Genomic DNA, 21,283 nt, shown 5'->3' with positions numbered 1-21,283 from the left:
TGGAGCCTGTGCTCCGCAACGGGAGAGGCCACAACAGTGAGAGGCCCGCGTACCGCAGAAAAAAAAAAAAAAGAAGAAATATGCAGCATTTTTAAAATCCCTGTGTGTCCTTTATATGCAGGTTTGTTACACTGAGTTCTGTGGTAATTGTACTCTTTTCAGCAATATATTCTTTCCTGTATGATTGTTTGTCTCCATGTTCTTGAGTTTCAGGGAACTCAGATTTCTGGCTGAGTATGTCTTCATTTTTGTTTTTGTTTTACCAGAGACAGATATTCACATCCTCTCTGTTTTTCAAGCACCTTCAAAAGACAAGAAAACCTATAAGACAGAAATCTGATGCTTAATCTGAAGGGTGCTCAGGCCAAGATCTATTGACTCTTGACCCTTGAACAACTCGGGGGTTAGGGGTGCTGACCCTCCTCATAGTCTAAACTCCAAGTATAACTTACAGTCAGCCCTCCCTACACTTGACTCCTCTATATCCATGCTTCTGCATCCTCAGGTTCGAGCAACTGTGGATGTGGATTGTGTAGCACTGTAGTATTTACTATTGAAAAAAACCCAGGGCTTCCCTGGTGGCGCATTTGTTAAGAATCTGCCTGCCAATGCAGGGGACACAGGTTCGAGCCCTGGTCCGGGAAGATCCCACATGCCGTGGAGCAACTAAGCCTGTGCGCCACGACTACTGAGCCTGCGCTCTAGAGCCTGTGAGCCACAACTACTGAGCCCACGTGCCACAACTACTGAAGCCCATGCGCCTAGAGCCCGTGCTCCGCAACAAGAGAAGCCACTGCAATGAGCAGCCCGCACACCGCAACGAAGAGTAGCCTCTGCTCGCCGCAACTCGAGAAAGCCCGCACGCAGCAACGAAGACCCAACGCAGCCATAAATAAATAAATGTTTATTAAAAAAAAAAGAAAGAAAAAACCCACCTGTAAGCAGACCCTTGCAGTTCAAACTCATGTTGTTCAAGGATCAGCTGTACTTCAAACCATTGACTGATGCAGCCTTTATGATATATGCATAGACAAGGCAGTCGTGCTATAGTATCTCTCTGCTACAGGTCTTCACGGCATATTCCACATTCCCCAGCATCTTTACTCAGTGTATCCTTAGATTACCAGTTGATTATAGGTGACTATTACTCAGGAATATGGAGTCAGATGGAAGAAAGTTTAGGGCAAGTTTATGTGGGAAGGAACTTGAAGCTTCCATCTCTTTTTATTTTATTTTAATATATTTATTTGTTTATTTATTTTTGCCTGCATTGGGTCTTTGTTGCTGTGCACGGGCTTTCTCTAGTTGCGGCGAGCAGGGGCTACTCTTCGTTGGCGGTGCGCAGTCTTCTCATTGTGGTGGCTTCCCTTGTTGCAGAGCATGGGCTCTAGGCACGCGGGCTTCAGTAATTGTGGCACATGGGCTCAGTAGTTGTGGCTTGCGGCCTCTAGAGCACAGGCGCAGTAGTTGTGGCACACGGGCTTAGTTGCTCCGCGGCATGTGGGATCTTCCCGGACTAGGGCTCGAACTCGTGTCCCCTGCATTGGCAGGCGGATTCTTAACCACTGTGCCACCAGGGAAGCCCTAAGCTTCCATCTCTGAGTGTGCTACTCTCCCCAATCTCTATGTATTCACTGACCCAGAAGCTACTGATTTATTTTTCTTATGTGGGCCTCCTATCATCTTTTGACTTTTTTTAAAGTCTGATTTTATCAAGATGCTTCTTATTTATTCATATTAGCATCTTTGTGTTTGAACTCTTTCCTTTTTGGAATAATTTGTGATTTTATAGTATGTAATTTCTGCCAACATCCCCCTTCTTAAACAGTCTTCCTTTTAAGAATCTGGTGTAAAAATTAAATAATATATATACTGAATGTGTTTGTATATGTATAACATTAATTAATGAATACATAAAATACACTTAAACATTGGGGAATGAGACATGTGAGGTAAGGCTTTTACTTTTCATTTTATATATTTTGGGGGGGTACTATTTGAATAATTTATAATACACATTGTTTTTTGGAATCAGAACTAAATTATTCATGACATTGGATTTGGCAATGATTTCTTGGATATGACACCAAATGCTCAAGCAACAGAAGAAAAAAAAAGATAAGTTGGACTTCATCAAAATTAAAAGCTTGTGCATCAAAAGACACTGTCAACAGGGTGAAAGTCAACACATAGTGAATTAGAAAAACTCAGTTTCCCACCTATGTATTTCTCCTGTGTGTCTCCTTTGCTACTCACACAAAACAATTCATTTTTTGTCACCAAATGTGTGGAGGTTTGCCCCACACCAAGTAATTCTCTTTGACACCAGCTGGGTGTCTTACAGTTTAACTCAATTCTAACACTGTCTACCTGGAGATAGTGTCAGATCCCACAGGCTAAGGGCTTAGTCCCACAAGACTGCACCCGCCCTACTTCATATGCCAATCACAAGTAGTAGATTCCCAGGTTACCCACAACTTCTGTCTGGTTTGGCTACAAATCAGAGGTTCCCATAACCTTCTACTCAGGTTCGATTAATTTTTTAAAATTAATTTATTTATTTTCGGCCACATCCCATGGCATGTGGAACTTCCCCGACCAGGGAGCAAACCCTTGCCCCCTGCATTGGAAGCATGGAGTCTTAACCACTGGACCACCAGGGAAGTCCAAGTTCGATTAATTTTTTTGAGAGGCTCACAGAACTCAGGGAAACACTTATGTTAACTAGTTTATTAAAGGATATGATAAAGGATACAGACGAACAGCCAGATGAAGAGATACATAGTGTGAGGTCCTGGAGGGTCCAGAGTACAGGAGCTTCTGTCCTCATGGAGTTGGTGTGTGTCACCTTCCCGGCATGCATGTGTTTGCCAACCTGGAAGCTCTCTGAACTCCATACTATTGGAATTTTATGGAGGCTTCATCACATAGACATGATCAATTATTTACTCCATTTCCAGCCCCCCCTCTTTGGAGAAGTGAGGAGTGGATGACTGAAAATTCCAAGCTTCTAATTATGACTTGGTCTTTCTGGTGACAAACCCCAATCTAGTAGCCATCCAGGAGCCCACTCAGAGTTGCCTCAATAGAATAAAAGATGCTCCTAGCACTCTTCTCCCTTAGGAATTCACTAAAGGTTTTAGTAGTTCTGTGTCAAGGACACTGTCAAAGACGAAATATTAGAACAGGAGATGCTCCTAGTGCTTTTATCACTCAGGGTTTTACAAGGGTTCAGGGGTTTTAGAAGCTCTGTGCTAGGAACTGGAGGCAGATATATATATATATATATATATATATATATATATATATATATAAAATCTGTGGTTAACAATAACCACAAAAAACCCCCAACTCAATTAATAAATGAACAAAAGACTTGAATAGACATTTCTCCAAAGGAGATACACGAATGGCCAATAAGCATATGAAAAGATGCTAAACATCCTTAGCCAATAGGCAAATGCAAATCAAAACTACAATGAAATACCACTTCACACCTATTAGAATAGCTATTAAAAAAAAAAGTGTTGGTGAGGATGTGGAGAAATTGGATTCTTCATGCATTGCTAGTGGGAATGTAAAATGGTGTAGCTGCTTTAGAAAACAGTTTGGTAGTTCCTCAAAAAACTAAACATAGAATTATGACTCAGCAATTCAACTCCCAGGTATATATACACCCAAAAGAATTGAAAACAAAGACTCAGCAGGTATTTGTACAACAATGTTCATTGCAGCATTATTTATTATAGCCAAAAGGTGGAAATAACCCACTGTCAATCAATAGAAGAATGAGAAGAATGGATAAACAAAATGTGACATTTATATATATATAAGATGAGATATTTCTCAGCCTTAAAAAGAATGAAGTTCTCCATGTTCTTGGATTGGAAGAATCAATATTGTGAAAATGACTGTACTATCCAAAGCAATCTACAGGTTCAGTGCAATCCCTATCAAACTACCAATGGCATCCTTCACAGAATTAGAACAAAAAATTTTACAATTCATATGGAAACAGAAAAGATCCCAAATAGCCAAAGCAATCTTGAGAAAGAAAAACGGAGTTGGAGGAATCAGGCTCCTCAACTTCAAACTATACCACAAAGCTACAGTAATCAAGACAGTATGGTACTGGCACAAAAACAGAAATATAGATCAGTGGTACAGGATAGAATGCCCAGAGATAAACCCACGCACATATGGTCACCTAATTTATGACAAAGGAGGCAAGAACATACATTGGAGAAACGACAGCCTCGTCAATAAGTGGTACCGGGAAAATTGGACAGCTATGTGTAAAAGAATGAAATTGGAACACTACCTAACACCATACCCAAAAATAAACTCCAAATGGATTAAATAAAGACTTAAATGTAAGGCCAGACACTATAAAACTCTTAGAGGAAAACACAGGAAAAACACTCTTTGACATAAACCATAACAAGATCTTTTTTGACCCACCTCCTAGAGTAATGTAAATAAAAACAAAAATAAACAAATGGGACTTAATTAAAATTAAAAGCTTTTGCACAGCAAAGGAAACCATAAACAAGGCAAAAAGACAACCCTCAGAGAGAGAAAATATTTGCAAATGAAACAACAGACAAAGGATTAATCTCCAAAATATACAAACAGCTCATGGAGCTCAATATCAAAAAAAACAAACAATCCAGTTAAAAAATGGGTGGAAAACCTAAATAGACATTTCACCAAGGAAGACATACAGATGGCCAAGAGGCACATGAAAAGATGCTCAACATCACTAATTATTAGAGAAATGCGAATCAAAACTACAGTGAGATATCACCTCACACTGGTTAGAATGGCCATTATCAAAAAATCTAGAAACGATAAATGCTGGAAAGGGTGTGGTGATAGGGAACCCTCCTGCACTGTTGGTGGGAATGTAAATTGATACAACCACTATGGAAAACAGTTTGGAGGTTCCTTAAAAAACTAAAAAATAGAACTACCATATGACCCAGCAATCCCACTACTGGGCATATACCCTGAGAAAACCATAATTCAAAAAGAGACATGTACCACAACGTTCATTGCAGCCCTATTTACAATAGCCAGACATGGAACCAACTTAAATGTCCATCCACAGATGAATGGATAAAGAAGATGTGGCACATATATACAATGGAATATTACTCAGCCATAAAAAGAAACAAAATTGAGTTATTTGTAGTGAGGCAGATGGACCTAGAGTCTGTCATACAGAGTGAAGTAAGTCACAAGGAGAAAAACAAATAACGTATGCTAATGCATATATATGGAATCAAAAAAAAAAGGTACTGATGAACCTAGTTGCAAGGCAGGAATAAAGAGGTAGACCTAGAGAATGGACTTGAGGACATGGGGAGGGGGAAGCTGGGGCGAAGTGAGAGTAGCACCGACATATATACACGACCGAATGTAAAACAGTTGGCTGGTAGGAAGCAGCCCCATAGCACGGGGAGATCAGCTCGGTGCTCTGCGATGACCTAGAGGGGTGGGATAGGGAGGGTGGGAGGGAGGCTCAAGAGAGAGAGGATATGGGGACAGGTGTATACATATGGCTGATTCACTTGTTGTGCAACAGAAGCTAACAGTATTGTGAAGCAATTATACTCCAATATCGGTCTATTAAAAAAAAAAGTTCTGACATACGCTACAACATGGATGAACCTTGAAAATATGCTAAGTGAAATAAGCCAGACACAAAAGGACAAGTATTGTATGATTCCACTTTACATGAAATATCTTGAAAAGGCAAGTTTGTGTAGACAGAAAGATTAGACATTGCCAGGGACTCAGGGGAAGGGGGAACGGGAAATTGTTGCTTAATAGTTACAGAGTTTCTGCTTGGGGTGATAAAAATGTTTGGATATATATAGTTGTGATAATTGTACAATAGTTTGTACTTAATGTAGAAATTCATTGAATGTACTTAATGCACTGAATGATATACTTAAAAATGATTAAAATGGTATATTTTATGTTATATATATATTTTACCACCAAATATAAAAATAAAGATGGCAGCCAAATATGGCTGATGGGCCAGAGTTTGCTGTCCCTTGCCATAGAAGATTGTGACATGAGAGTCCATTTAACCCTGCTTTAGCTCCACCCACCTGAGGAGTCCCAGGACCATTTATGTTGACAACCTAATAGCAAGATACCTCTGCTTGTTACCCTTGCTCAATGTCTAAGTTAAGAGTCCCTCTAATAATCATTCTCTCCTTTAGCCTCATTATTATACAGCTCAGTGCTTCCTCTTTCCTGATTTTCACTCTTTTTTTTTTTTTTGCTTTACGCGGGCCCCTCACTGTTGTGGCCTCTCCCCTTGCAGAGCACAGGCTCCGGACGCACAGGCTCAGCGGCCATGGCTCACGGGCCCAGACGCTCCGCGGCATGTGGGATCGTCCCAGATCGGGGCACGAACCCGTGTCCCCTGCATCGGCAGGCGGACTCTCAACCACTGCGCCACCAGGGAAGCCCCTGATTTTCACTCTTAAACCTTTCCTTTGTGCCTTTGGAACCTCTAACCTGTGATTCATAAAATCTTCTACTCCTCAATATATCTTTTTATCATAAGCATTTTTCTTTTATTTATATTTCAGTTAGGGTATTATATTGATATTTCAGAATGATCAGGTCATATTCTCTATGATTTTTATTTCAGGAGAATAAAGGAGGTGTTGCATCCTGTGGCGTTGAGAACAATTGCCTTGGCTGAAGTTTGGCTCCCTGTAAAGGTCTTCTGTGCTTTTTCTCTCATATCGATGCTGCTCATTCTTTCTCACCCATAGGCACATTTTATCTAAAAGTGGGTGGGGGTGGGTGGCTGCTGAACATTGGGTACATTTATTTCTCCTTCTGACCATGGAACATGGGAGATCTGTCTGCCTTCTCCCAGAATTCAGATATAGATGAGAAAAGAGGCTTTGATATGCAGTGTTTCTCAATGCATGGTAGTAGGCCACCTGTAAAGATGATCAACTCTTGGGCTTCACCTCAAACTCACTGAATCACTCTCTGGAATTTGGGTTTACAACCTACACTTTTAAGAAGCTCCTCAGGGGGACTTCCCTGGTGGTCCGGTGGGTAAGACTCCAAGCTCCCAATGCAAGGGGGCCGCGTTTGATCCTTGGCTGGTGAGCTAGATCCTGCATGCACACCCCAACTAAGAAGTCCGCATGCCTCAACTAAGAGTCCACATGCTGCAACTAAGAAGTCCATGTGCTGCAACTAAAGATCTCGCATGCCCCGACAGAGACGCTGCGTGCTGCAACTAAGACCCAGTGCAGCCAAAATAAATAAATAAATATTTTTAAAAAAAGAAACTCCTCAGGGACTTCAGTGCTCTTAGAGTTTGAGAATCACTACATTAGTGGGAGAGAAAGAAGTTTTCAGAAGTGAGAGCACGTGCGTGTTCTCACCCCACAATTTCCGCATGTAGAGACTCCTGGAGAGGCATAACTGTTGATAAATTGCCGTGAAGAAAAAAATGATTTTAAAAATTATTTTCAATTAATCACCATTCCAAGAAAGAAAATGGTTTTTGAGAACTTTGGGAAGGGGCATTTGCCAACCCATCTACTACCTGCGCACTACCTGTGTACTTCAAGGTCAAGAAAGCAGGACCCTTGTGTCCATCACTCCTCACTACTGCTTTCAGACCATTATTTATCCACTTTTTGTGAAAACCCAAGCTTCTTTGAGGTTCATATCCTTAGGGGATAGTGTCATCCTCTATCTGGCTGCATCATTGTCATCTCATGGAAGACACGTTTGTTTACTTGTAGTGGATGCTAGAGGCTGCCCAGATTCCTTTCTCTCTCCTCTCATAACTAGAGCTGTTGGAAGTTCTTTGGGTGACAGCTCTCTGATGCATCCCTCTCTGGGTATTGCTCGTAGTTAAAAGAAAGCTGCCTCTCCCAAGGTCATGCTCTCTGCCCGGGGAAGCTCACATCCAAAGTCATGTTGATATGAGAGTATAAAGCTTCAACTCCCTTGCCCCAATTTGGGACACCTCTAAAGGGCCAAAACATCTACAGAGTTCCCCATAGAATTGAGGTCTTTGTTGCAACTGAGTGGCAGTTCAGCTGCTGCTTCTGCCCGATTCTGATTCCCTCTGCATGCAAATCTCCATCTCAGAGTCTGCTTCATAGGGAACCCAACCTGTGATCCAAGAAAGGGGATTCTAAAATGGGAATTTTTAGATCTGGATCACCTGCAGTCTGGCTGGCAATGAGGACCCTCTTACTGGTGGTAGGTGAAGCGCTAATATCTCCTATTGAGATACTGGGAGATAGACACTGAAAGGCTGAGAGTGATAAATCACTAAGAAATTGTTAAGTGTTAAAGCTGGAGGGCATCATTGGTAGTATATAAGGAGAGTCTCATTGTTTCTCCAGCCAGAGAGCAAAAAAGGCTGATGGTCAGGTCCAGGACCGAAGAGTGGCAGGGCTTCCCTGGTGGCGCAGTGGTTAAGAATCTGCCTGCCAATGCAGGGGACATGGTTTCAAGCCCTGGTCGGGGAAGATTGAACATGCTGCAGAGCAACTGAGCCCGTGTGCCACAACTACTGAGCCTGCACTCTAGAGCCTGCAAGACACAAGTACTGCAGCCCATGTGCCAGAACTACTGAAGCCCATGAGCCTAGAGCCTCTGCTCCACAACAAGAGAAGCCACCGTAATGAGAAGCCTGAGCACCACAACGAAGAGTAGCTCCCGCTCACCGCAACTAGAGAAAGCCTGCATGCAGCAATGAAGACCCAACACAGCCAAAAATAATAAATAAATTTAAAAAATAAATTTATTTTAAAAAAAAAGGCAGAACTCCAGGGACTTCTTGGTGGCACAGTGGATAAGACTCCATGCTCCCAGTGCAGGGGGCCCGGGTTCAATCCCTGGTCAGGGAACTAGATCCCACATGTATGCTGCAACTAAGAGTTCACATGCCACAACTAAGGAGGCTGCATGCAGCAAGTAAGACCCAGTGCAACCAAATAAATAAATATAAAAGAAAAAGAGAAAAACTCAGCCATTTCTGCAAACTAATAAAAAAAAAAAGCAGAGCTCCAAAAGTGGACAAAATTTTCAGCCTTAGCATTTCTTTTATGCAAAGTGAGGGCACTGATTGGGAAGGATTTCAATCAGGAGGAATAGGATCAGGACATCTGGGTCAGTGCACCCAGGCAACTTGAAATCCTAGGTTCCCCTGAATCCTCTGAGCCTACAGATGTGGCCTAATCCTCTCTGTGAAAAAGCTAGTGCCCCCTCTTTGCTTGAAAAAGATACAGAAACCTTTGACTTATTGGAAGACAGGTGCTCCACTCAAGAATTTTCCTTCCTGGACAACAGACCAATAACTGCGGTTAAGTCACACATCACCTGGCCAAGGAAATGCTGGGCCTGCTAAGGGAGGAGAGGGACACCTCAAAGGAGTCAAAGGACCTAGCTAATATGTACCAGCAGGAGCTGGAGGATGACATAAGGAACTAACTTCTGAGGGTCTCAGATCAAGGGGTAGGGCTGGGTAGCAGAAGGCAATGAATAGGCGGATTTATCAATATGGGAGTACTATCCCGTGATATGGAATACGCTGACAAGGATCAGGGGAGGCACTGCTAATACTCTACTGGGATGGCTCCCATTAAGTGGTGTAGAAATGGCAGAACTACTGTGGAAGATTGTGGAAGAAGGGATCAAAAGGCTCAGAGAGGTGGGTATGCTAGAGTAGGTATTCTACACTAAGGCTAGAAAACTTAGAAGATGACTATGCTCCACGGGAAGGCTCAGAGGATACTCCTTCCCCTAAAGCAATAAGAAATGTGAAAGGGGCACCAGCATCACTGAACAGGACTGAGGGGAAGTGAGTGAGGTGCTGGCCTCAGGTTCAAAATTTAAGGGGGTGCCAAAAATCCCAGTAACCAAGATAAATAATATTTTAATATGGTATTTAAATAATAATATTAATGCAGAAAAGTCCAGGATGAACAAATGTCAAAATTTTAAAGACAGGATCAATATTACTGATTTTTCCTTCTGCCTCAGACTGCAACATGGCTCAGCACAGCACTGTTACTCATGGTGACTGTCCTTTACAGGCCCCAGGTGATAGTACCTGAAAAAGTTACATAGCTTAGCTCCATGAAAGCAATGGGGATGATGGGATCCCAAAATAGAGGCCAAGTGGTGATGCTTCACCCTCAGAAGCAAGGTGGGTACAATTATAATTAGCACAAGGTCGAAATGGCTGCATCGGGGGTCCTGACCTGGGGAAAGATACAGAGATTGTTAATGCAACAGGGTGTCCTTAGAGGCAAGATTGATGGGCAGCCTACAAGGATGTTGCTCAATCTATACAACCAAGAGAAGTCAAGGTTGGATGTTCAGGAGGCTGAAGCTATTCCAGTAAAAATTTTTCAAAAACTGATCCTTTAATGGTTTCCATGCCTGAGCTAGTTTTCAGATGTAGAACTCTGATTTCAGACCATTTGATTGAAAGAGAAGCTAGGTCCCCAGGAAGCAGGACCATGTAACACTATGGTAAGTATGTGTTAATGAATCCCCTCGTACTTCTCCAAAGGCACCTATCATTTGCTCTGGTAACTGTTCATTGGGAAAAGTGGAATAACCAAATGTTTTGAGTGCTGTGGACCCTGTACAAGTTGACATTGATACCCAAGAGTCATAATAGTCCCTGTTAGAGTGGGAATCTAGGGTTATAAATGGAGTCCTGGCCCAGGTCTGGTTCATAGTGCCAAGTGCCATTTCCCAAGTTCCCAAATGTTTAATTGGAATGAATATAGTTAGAAGTTGGCTAAACTGTGGTATTGGTTCTTGGAATAATAACATAGTAGGGAAGGCTAATGAACAGCTTCCCTCACACTCTGCCATGATAGTAGATAGAAAACATTATCATACTCTAGGAGGTGTGGCAGAGATTAGTGCCTTAAAGACCTGAAGAATGCAAGGGTTGTGGTCCTCTTCATGTCTAAACTGAAGTCTGGTCCTTACAAAGGCTGCACAGACCCTGGAGGGTAACAGTAAACTATCACAAATTCAGCAAGTAGTAGCCCCAGTTGCAGTTGCTGTGCTAGAGGTGGTAGCTAGAGCAGATTAATGTGACTTCAAGTACATGGTAAGCAGGTACTGATTTGATGAAAGAGTTGTTTTCCATCCCTAACAATAAGGATTTCAAACAGTATTCACTTTCTTGAACTGCACAGGAGTATACATTGTAAGTTTTACTCCTGGATTATGTTAACTCTCCCATTATATTGTCTATCATAATAACTCTATTGTAATATAGTCCTTTTTTAAAAGTTTTTCTTTCTTTTATAAAAAAATATTTATTTATTTATTTGGCTGTGCCAGCTCTTAGTTGCAGCGCGCGGGATCTTCATTGCCACATGCGAGATATTTAGTTGTTGATCGCGGGATCTTTAGTTGCAGCATGTGGGATTTTAGTTGCAGCATGCAGGGTATTTATTCGCTGCATGCGGGATCTTTAGTTGCGGCATGTGGGATCTTTTAGCTGCGGCATGCTGGATCTAGTTCCCTGACCAGGGATCGAACCCAGGCCCCCTGCATTGGGAGCACAGAGTCTTAACCACTGGACCCCCAGGGAAGTCCCTATCATAATATAGTCTTAAAGGATCTGGATAGCAGAACGTCATATCAATCCATCATATGGATGGCATTGTGTTAATCATGTTAATCAGACTAAATGACCAGGAAATGGTAGGTACATTGGAGGCCTTGGAAAGAGGGTAGGAGATAAACCCAATGAAATTTAAGGTCTGCTTCGTTAGTGATATTTTTAGGGCAGAATTTCCCAGGGTGGCACTATTGACATTCTGGGCCAGAAAGTTCTGTTGTGGGGAGCTTTCCTGTGGAACTTATGATATTGAGCAGTGTCCTATGCTCTAGATGCCAGTAATTGCTCACTTTACCTTGCTTTAGGTGTTACAAGCCAGTTCAGGGAGAAAGACACATAGAAACAATTATAATACAAAGTGGCTAGAGTAGTTAGAGATGTTTGTGGTATTTAAGGAGGAGGGCAGTATCAAAGCATGCTATTTATATCTCACTCCTCCGGTGAGATTTCCTGGGTGGGGCGACACTGGGTCAGTTTTATGGGATGAGGAGTAAGCCAGGTGAAAGAGAGTACAGGAGATGAGGGTGGGAATAGGAAGGAGGACCTTCTAGGAAAAGAGGATTAGGTTGTGACAACCAAAAATATCTGAAGACATTGACAAGTATCCCTGGAAGACAAAATCACTCCCAGTTGAGAACCACTGTGTTAGGGGCGTAGTGGCCTGGGGCATGCCTGGACATCCCCTCCAAAGTAAAGGACAAACTATTGCATCTTGTACCTCCCATCACTAGGAAAGAATACTTTGCCTAGTAGGTCTCTTTGGGTTTTGGGTGACATCAAAAACTGCCAGCTTTGTACTACTATTGTTGTTATTACTGCCAACATATCTAGGTTGACTCTGGTACCTGCCTACAGCAGATCACCTGTCGTTGACCTAAGGACCCTAGTCTGTCCAACATCCCTTACCCTCTTCACAAATCCTGTTTCTCCAGTACTGACCTCCCACCTTCCTTCACCCTCAGCCAGTTTCTTAGTTCAGCGAGTGAAAACCGCCATCCTAAGCTGAGTCATTAGTGACAGTGTTTCCTGCCCTTGTATGGTACATCTATCATTGAGAATCCAGTAACAAAAATTATGTGGTAGGTCTCTTTGTAAGCTAGCAGAGACAGTACAGAACAGGGAAGTTTGGCAGATTCCTTCATTCAATATTAATTTAACCATTCAACAATGTAGTACTGCCAGGTACCACAGGTACCTGGCCTCATCTCATGCTACTCTTCCCCTTACTCCACTCTAGACACACCAGCCTTCTTGCTGTTCTTGGGACACCCCAAGTTCACTCTCACCTTGGAACATTGGCACTTGCTATGTCTGGCATACTCTTTCCACAGGTCCTCATTCCCATACTTCATTTGGGTATCTGCTCGGATGTCCTCCTCACAGACATCTCGCCTTTTCTGTCTATCCTTACTTTGCCTTATTTTTCTTCATAGCACTTGATAGTACCTGAAATTATATAAACACACATAGATTTTTAATCTCTCTCCCTCAAAGAATCTGATCTCCGTGAGGAGAGTATCTTTTTATTTATTTATTTATTTAGCCACGCTGTGTGGCGTGTGGGATCCTAGTCCCCCACCAGGGATGGAACCCAAGCCCTTTGCAGTGGAAGCACTGGAAGTGTGGAGTCTTAACCACTGGAGCGCCAGGGAAGTCCCAGTGAGGACAGTATCTTGTTCAACATTGTATTCCCAGCATCTAAAGTAATGTCTGATATATCATGGGTTCTTGCTGAATATTTATTGATAGGTCTTCAAATATTTTTTGAATAAATGAATGGTGAGATTTACCTTTAGCATTTTTTTTTTTTTTTTTTTTTTTGCGGTACGTGGGCCTCTCACTGTTGTGGCCTCTCCCGTTGCGGAGCACAGGCTCCGGACGTGCAGGCTCAGTGGCCATGGCTCACAGGCCCAGCCGCTCCGTGGCATGTGGGATCCTCCTGGACCGGGGCACGAACCCGCATCCCCTGCATCAGCAGGTGGACCCTCAACAACTGTGCCACCAGGGAAGCCCTAGCATTTGTTTTAATGAGGGTTCAGCTGGATAAACAGACCAGTAGGAGATACATATTAAGACATCTATTGCAAGGAATTGGTTTACACGATTGTGGGCACTGGCTAATAAGCAAGTCCAAAATCTATAGGGCAGGCCATCAGTAAGGGCAGGCTGGAACTCTCTGGCATAGGCTGAAGTTGCCGTCCACGGATGGAATTTTCTTATTCAGGAAAGCCTCAGTTCTGCTCTCAAGACCTTTCAACCGATTGAATTAGACCCACCCAGATTATCTAGGACAATCTCCTTTACTTAAAGTCAGTTATTATGGACTTAAAGCATATCCACAAGGCCATCATAGCAACACCTATGTTAGTATTTGTATGAATAACTGGGGACTGTAGCTTAGTCAAGTTGACACATTAGAAGACCATCACAGCATTCTAGGTATCTGATGCTTCTGAGACACAATCCTCTTAGCTATCTGGAACACCTACTTGACTTATGTGTGCTCTGAATCTAGGTATTTCACCACTATGAATCAAAGACAGCTCTCAGCTGACTTTTAGCTAGAAAAAGAAGCTAGTTAATTCACACATATATTAATATATGCTCTTCTGTTCTAGTTAGGCCTGGTATAGCTGAAAGGAAGAGAAATCACCCAAGCTAGTTCAAGAAGAGCAGTATTATTTAAAGAATGGGACTTTGGAAGCTTGGAGCTGGAGGTGATTTTGGATTCAAGGTAGTGGTGGGGACTCAAGCAACAGGAGTTCATGATTCTCCAGAGGAAGTGACAATTTCCTCTGATTCTGTTTCAAGAGCAACTAGCAAGTTCATTTCATATTTCAAGTTAAAATTTCCAGGAGAAGAATCTTGGCTTAGCCAATAATTTCCTTTGTTTATGGACAGGGTGTACATACTGTATTCCAGGCCAGGTTCTAGGTAGCTGGCCAGGTGCCTGTCTCTTTCAGCACAACCCAGTGCTGTTCCCCTAAATAGAGAGTTTGGTCAGGTCAGTTGAAGCTAGAAGGGAAAGTCAGGCATGAGAGGCACACTGACTGGCATATTCAGAACTTGGCATATTCAGAAATAAAACTATAGTTTTGGAAGTTTAGACATAACTGAAAGGCAGATGGAAGTAGATTTTTGGCCTGGGGTAGGTAGAGTCTGATGTACCTCTGAATCAGGAGATTGCTGGAAAGCTCAACATTACACATCAAGATTGTGGTCCATTTATCCTGTGACAGTCCCTTTATCTCTGAAAAGATGGGCTTGATAAATTTTCACTGGTTTTCCAATAGCATGGAGCTTCCAGGCCCTTATAGCTTTATCTCCAAAGGTAATTTGTGCAGCTAGCACTTAACATTCTGAAAAATTATTATATCTTGGTTTTTGTCTAGAAAAATTATGTATACTTGCTACTTTGCAATATATATATATATATTTTTTTTTTTTTGTGGTACACGGGCCTCTCACTGTTGTGGCCTCACCCGTTGCGGAGCACAGGCTCCGGACTCGCAGGCTCAGCGGCCATGGCTCACGGGCCCAGCCGCTCCACGGCATGTGGGATCTTCCCGGACCGGGGCACAGACCTGTGTCCCCTGCATCGGCAGGCGGACTCTCAACCACTGTGCCACCAGGGAAGCCCTGCAATATTTTTAAAAAATAAATTTATTTATTTTTGGTTGCGTTGGGTCTTTGTTGCTGTGTGCAGGCTTATTCTAGTTGCGGCGAGCGGGGGCTACTCTTCGATGCAGTGCGCAGGCTTCTCTTTGTTGAGGAGCAGGGGCTGTAGACGCGCAGGCTTCAGTAGTTGTGGCTTGTGGGCTCTAGAGCACAGGCTTAGTAGTTGTGGTGCACAGGCTTAGTTGCTCTGTGGCATGTGGGATCTTCCCAGACCAGGGATCGAACCCATGTCCCCTGCATTGGCAGGTGGATTCTTAACCACTGAGCCACGAGGGAAGTCCAATATTTTTTTGAGATTAGGGAAAGCAAGCCTCCAAGTGTCCTTGATAAGAAAAGGAATGGACTCTCCTTTTAATTGGGTGTCATCACTCTCAATGGTTTAGGTTATAAAAGGGAGGGGAGATCACCCCTTCTGACTTTTGAAATTAAAAAACTTCACCAGAAAAGGGTAGGAAATCCATTTTAAATAATATCTGATTATTATTTATTAATATTGGAAATGGAAAGTAAAGAGTACTTATTAAAAAAACCTTGTTTCTTACTGTGTAAAAATCCAAGTCACTCTTTTATTAAAAACAATTCATCTTTTAGAAGATTAAGAGAAGGGAGTCTCACTTGATCTTTGGCAAAGTCTCTCATACCTCACTACCCAATATATGTCCTTGCCCTACAAAAGTAACTTAATACCTAGGAACCTAGAGAAATTATGTGCATAACATAATACAAAGTGGCCAGCAGGCACAGCTTTTATCTTGGAAAGACAAAGGACATGTGACAAAGCATAGTGTTACAAATGCTTTTCATTTCATTTATTTTTTTCTGTTTATAAAGATAATACATGCTCATAGCGGAGTATCTGGAAAATACTAAAAATTATAAAGAAAAAAACACTCAAAATTCCATCATTCACAAATATCCACTATTAACATTTTGGTGAATTTCCTTTTCATATATTTTTACATGACTGTGATTGTCTTGTATAAACGAATTTAAGATAAAAAATCATGAATCAAGAAATGCAACATACTTGCAATCTTTTTGCCAACATGGCTGAACTCTTTTAGCTTGTTGGTTATTGATGGACATATAACACCCTTTTCTAATTCATTATTTCTTATTCATTTTATTATTTTAAAATACGCTATTTTGTATCTGTAAAAGAATATACATAATCAATGTGTAGGTTATAAACCACTTAAGGAATGTCTGCGGACCCTCTGACAATCCAAGAACTAGAATTTATCAACAATTGGCATAATCTACATGTTCCTCTCTTATCTCATCCCCTTCTTCCTCTGGCTACTGTTTAACCTAAATTAAAACAAATCAAACAAATGAAAACTTTAACCCATCAAATTAATTTTTTCATTGGTGCTAATAAAAAAACTCACTTTTTTGTTACTAAAGTTTCTACTACATATTTGTATTGAGTCAGTCACACAGCAAGGTAAACTGTTTTCTTTGTGATAGCTATAACCTGACCCTTACCTGCTTTACAAGGCTGCTTCCAGTACCAACTTCCCTCTTAAGTTCTTTTGTTCTTCAGAGTCCAAGTCCAGTGTCACACAAGCTTATGCTCCTATAGCTGATGCTTAGAAGAAAAAAGACCACTGTATTTTTTTTTAGCATATATTTTATTTATTTATTTTTCACATCTTTATTGGAGTATAATTGCTTTACAATGGTGTTAGTTTCTGCTTCATAAGAAAGTGAATCAGCTATACATATACATATATCCCCATATCTCCTCCCTCTTGTGTCCCCCTCCCACCCTCCCTATCCACCTCACCACTGTATTTTTATCTTTTAAAAATTCCTGATTTAGGAATGACGTTTAGGATTAAAAGAGGCATTTCATTAGTGTTAACGCTGACGATCAGGGCTTTTCTAAGAACTCAAAGTTTAAAAAGGCTTTAAAGGACTGGCAGAGTTCCTGCTGTGTAACTTAATAACTGAGTGATATTGCACAATTTATATATTCCCCCCGCCCTAGTTTTTTTTCTCATTTCTTAAATGGGATTAGCCAGTTTATCCACTTTATGGGATTTATGGGATTAGCAACAATTTACCCACTTTTTGTGAACTTCAATAGTGTTTGGGAACGTATATTGTAGACGAAACTCCTATCCAAATGGTATTTAGAAAGAAAGAAAAATGACCTTGAATTACAGCGCGAGGGATGAGACTGTTGTAACTGTTTCTGTAACTAAGCACTGCAACATCTGAGACATGCTAAAGAAAGCTTTTGTTTGGCTCCAGAACGCCGGTCCGGTGAATTTGGAGGAAGGGGATTGAAGGCCTGAGCCTTCTTCCAGCCCTGAAACCATAATGTTTCTTTCAGTGACTGTTTTTAACTGCCCTGGTATACCCTGGTGTAATCCACTTTACTCCAAGGCAGCGTTACTCACTTTAAGGCACTAAGGCTCACCTAGCCCTTTTCCGGTTTACCGGGAAAACTGCCTCCGGGCCCAACCCTGGCTCCTCCCTCCACCCACAATGCACCTCTCTGTTCTATCTAGGTGGCTGTTCTGTCACGTGTCATCGACGGAGCGCGCTCCCGCTTGGCGCTTGCGTGGAGAGCGGCCCCCAACTGTTTTTCTCCGTGGCAGCGGCGACGAGCGGAAGTTCTTGGGAGCGCCAGTTCCGTCTGTGTGTTCGAGTGGACAAAATGGCGAAGATCGCGAAAACCCACGAAGGTAAGCGGTCTTTCCCTTGTTACCTAGGTTCTCCGCTGCCCAGCCTGCTAAGACTTTGCCTTCCTAGGTTTTTGCCTCTTCCTGTGGTTCCTTTTCTGGGGGCCCGAGCCCGCGCTTCGGGGCCCGCGTCGTCTGCTCGGCGCCAGCGGCGCAGGCCACTGCCCCGCGTAATGGCGTCCTACTCATACACCCCCGACAGGCGCTTTGTTCAGTGTTCGGGAGCTGCTGCTTCAGCGTTGCTTTTCTTCTCTGACCCGGGGGCCTCGTTAAACGGCTCGCTAAGGAAGATTCCTGGGCAAGGGAGCGGGGAAGAGCGCGTGGGAACAAAGTCTTCCTCGCCTCTTGGAACTGTCGTTGGCATAGTTTGTGCATGGGAGAGTCAGAAAAACACTGAAATACGGCATCCGCTTTCCGGGCAGCCTTCAGTCGAGTTTAGTCAGACTGAGGCCCATTACTCTTAACCTTGGTTAATCTGCATGTCTTAAGGCGTACAAGATACTTATCTTGTTTTTTTGTTGTTTTTGCTCGAAATGATTTGGGAATAAAATCTGGTTGTTTTTCCCTCCCTGGATCACTTTTAGTATAATATGGGTCTTTTTCTTCCTCCAAAGAAAGCAAAGGTCTTTTGCTTTCCACCATATTATTGGTGGAAGAGAGAAAGGCACATTTAATGGCCAAAGCATTTCAAGTAGTTGGTCGTTTTGTGGAATACAGAGTATGCATTAGGAAAATGTTGGGAATAGGCTGGCGTCCGCCCTCAGGGAGTATCCAGAAATGACAGGAAGTAGGGTCACTGTTGAGAAGAGATGAGGCATGGGAAGTTGGAGCTGCATTCCTTGATTTCTGACTTGGAATCTGAAATTTTCATCAAACACGAGCTTCCAAGAGTCAACTTTTATTTCACACATCGTTTCTAGGTTCCTGGCTCGGGGTTAGTCTGTGAGAGGTAATAAAGACTAAGGCCATCAAGTTTTACAGCCTAATGGGGAAACAGATATGTATACTTCTTCATTCTTATATGAGGCAAATGAATGCTTAAAAAAAGTGTAAGCAACATGGTCTGGGAGCCTGGGTAACGAACGGAGTAATTAATTTATACTTAGGGCTGTTTCATAGAGGAGGTGAGGTGTCCTTGGTCTAAAAGGATCAATCGGTTTTAAATTAGGGGAGGACATTTGAGCCCGAGAGACCATCTTGTACCTAGGCAGTGAGTCGTGAAAGATGTGTTTGAGTGGTTGGCTGTAGCAGGAAAAGAGAGTGCAAGGAGGGAAAAAAGTAGATGCATCTCGAAATGTTGGTTGGGGCTATTGATAATTGTATCACCCATGGGAACTGAAGTCTAGCTTTCTGCAACTTAAACAGGCTAATGAAGTGGCAATAACTAATATTTTTATTATTCTTGTTAGGTAGTTGGGATTTAAACACTGTTTTAACCCCGAAGTGTTTTTTAGGCATTTCTGTCTTTAGACTATCTCAAACATACTTTTTGCAAGATAATTAGAAAAAGTAAAGATGTTGACTATTCTTGTTTATTCAAGAGTAGATTATTTATTTGGGGCATTTTGTGGCTTTGATTACTTGTTTATTGGTATCTTTATCATGAGATACTTTTGGATAAGAAAATCAAAGTTATGATTAGTTTTCCTGCGTTTTAGAAACCCAGTTGAAAGTTTCGGTCTACAGAAGATTGCAATTCACTTACCAAAATTGCTCTCTTATTTGGGATTGTGCTTCCTATCAATATGAATTAGCTGAGGCCATAAAGAAAGTATTGGAGCATTCAGTTTCACATCTGAATACCATCTGTATACAAGATATTGTCCATCACTTAGGAGTATAATACAGTGGGATGAATGTTAGTGATGAATGTTACATAGTTTCTTGCTCCTTCCTCATGACATTTTCCTGGAGAACGCTAGTCCTTCAAGGTCCATCTCTGTTTTCACTTGTTAAGCCATCTCTGATAACCTGGAGCAGAATTAGTTTCTTGGTGTTTGTTTTTTGTGCTGCTACTACAGCACTCTATAAATCGTTTTTACTTAGAATATTCTATTGTGTTAAGGTTTTCTCTTCCACTTTGAAGTTGTGTACAGAAAGTGTACTTTGGTATCGACAGTAGCTCGTGTGTGATGAGTGCTGAATATTTATCAACACTTATTGAGAGATTAATTTATACCGTAAATATTAAGGGTGTCACAGAAAGGGGACACAAACTTGAACGATTGGGTAGGTTTGGATACATCTGTTTGGCTAAGATAGGTGGGAAGTAGGACTTATATTTTGGGAACCTCCTGAGCTCAGAGGAAGAAGTGTTAGGTTAGCATCAGATTAGGGAAGGCTTTGGACACTGAGCTAGGTTTCACTTTGGCCTTCGGATATCTACAGGATAAAGTGCCCTCCTCATTCTCCCAGGTAACAGATTACTTCTGTGATTTAGGAAAGTCATTGGTTGCAGAGTGAAGGATGACCTAAAGGGAGTAACTTTTTAGGTTATTGAAGCAGTTGAGAGGAGGTCTTGAATGTGGACCTCACTGGAGCAACATTTTGGTTTTTTTTTTTTTTTTTTTTGGCTGTGCTGCTCGACTTGCGGGATCTTAGTTACCGCACCAGGGGTTGAAAACGGGCCACGTCAGTAAAGTGCCGAGTCCTAACCACTGGACTGCCAGAGAACTCCCTGGAGAAACTTTTTAAAATGTGTAATACTTGTTTAATTTCTGTCTTAGAGTTGTCTGTCATGTTGCCTTTTAAAATAAAGATTATATAATTTTTTCTTTGTAAATAACGTTGCTGATAAAGACATTTCTTTGTTGTACCTTATAATTTATTGTTAAAGTAATGGCTGCATCAGTACTTTGTAATTGAGGCTTGTGAAGTAAGTAATATTGTATTCAAACTGAAGTAGGTTATTGTTGTACCTTCCAATGTGGTTCTTTTCACAGACTATTACTTCCCATCATTGAACCAAACTGATAACTTTTTTTTTTCTTGTTGTCATATTCCTTTCAAATATTTCTGTTAGGATCAAGCCTTAACATCCTCTTTAACCAACCCAGTTATTTTTTTATCCTGGGTCAGTGTGGCTTATGCTTTCCAGTGTTGAAATGTAAAAAGAGCTGGACTTATTCAAGTCGAATATAATCCCTTTCTGCATGTTAAATTGTGTCAAGTGTATACAGTTATTAATGTGCATAATCTTGCCATCCAGCAGTTCTTCAGCTGTTGGTGATTTTGGCCCATGAGAGAATACACA

The 21,283-nt window shown here is 41.8% G+C and overlaps 1 protein-coding gene across 2 annotated transcripts in view; it reads left to right on the top strand.

Moving 5' to 3' along the window:
• SF3B1 (splicing factor 3b subunit 1) overlaps positions 1–21,283 on the top strand; it is a 63,230-nt gene that overhangs the window by 6,962 nt on the left and 34,985 nt on the right. For both annotated transcript variants that reach the window (XM_081242880.1, XM_081242882.1), the window contains exon 2: positions 17,857–18,033. In XM_081242880.1, the coding sequence (XP_081099006.1) occupies positions 18,006–18,033 (28 nt within the window). In that variant the 5' untranslated portion in view covers positions 17,857–18,005. The remainder of the gene's footprint in view (positions 1–17,856; positions 18,034–21,283) is intronic.

Source organism: Mesoplodon bidens (assembly GCF_964165515.1).
Source record: "Mesoplodon bidens genome assembly, chromosome: 8".
Taxonomy (NCBI): domain Eukaryota; kingdom Metazoa; phylum Chordata; class Mammalia; order Artiodactyla; family Ziphiidae; genus Mesoplodon; species Mesoplodon bidens.
This window is presented reverse-complemented; position numbering and strand designations above follow the sequence as displayed.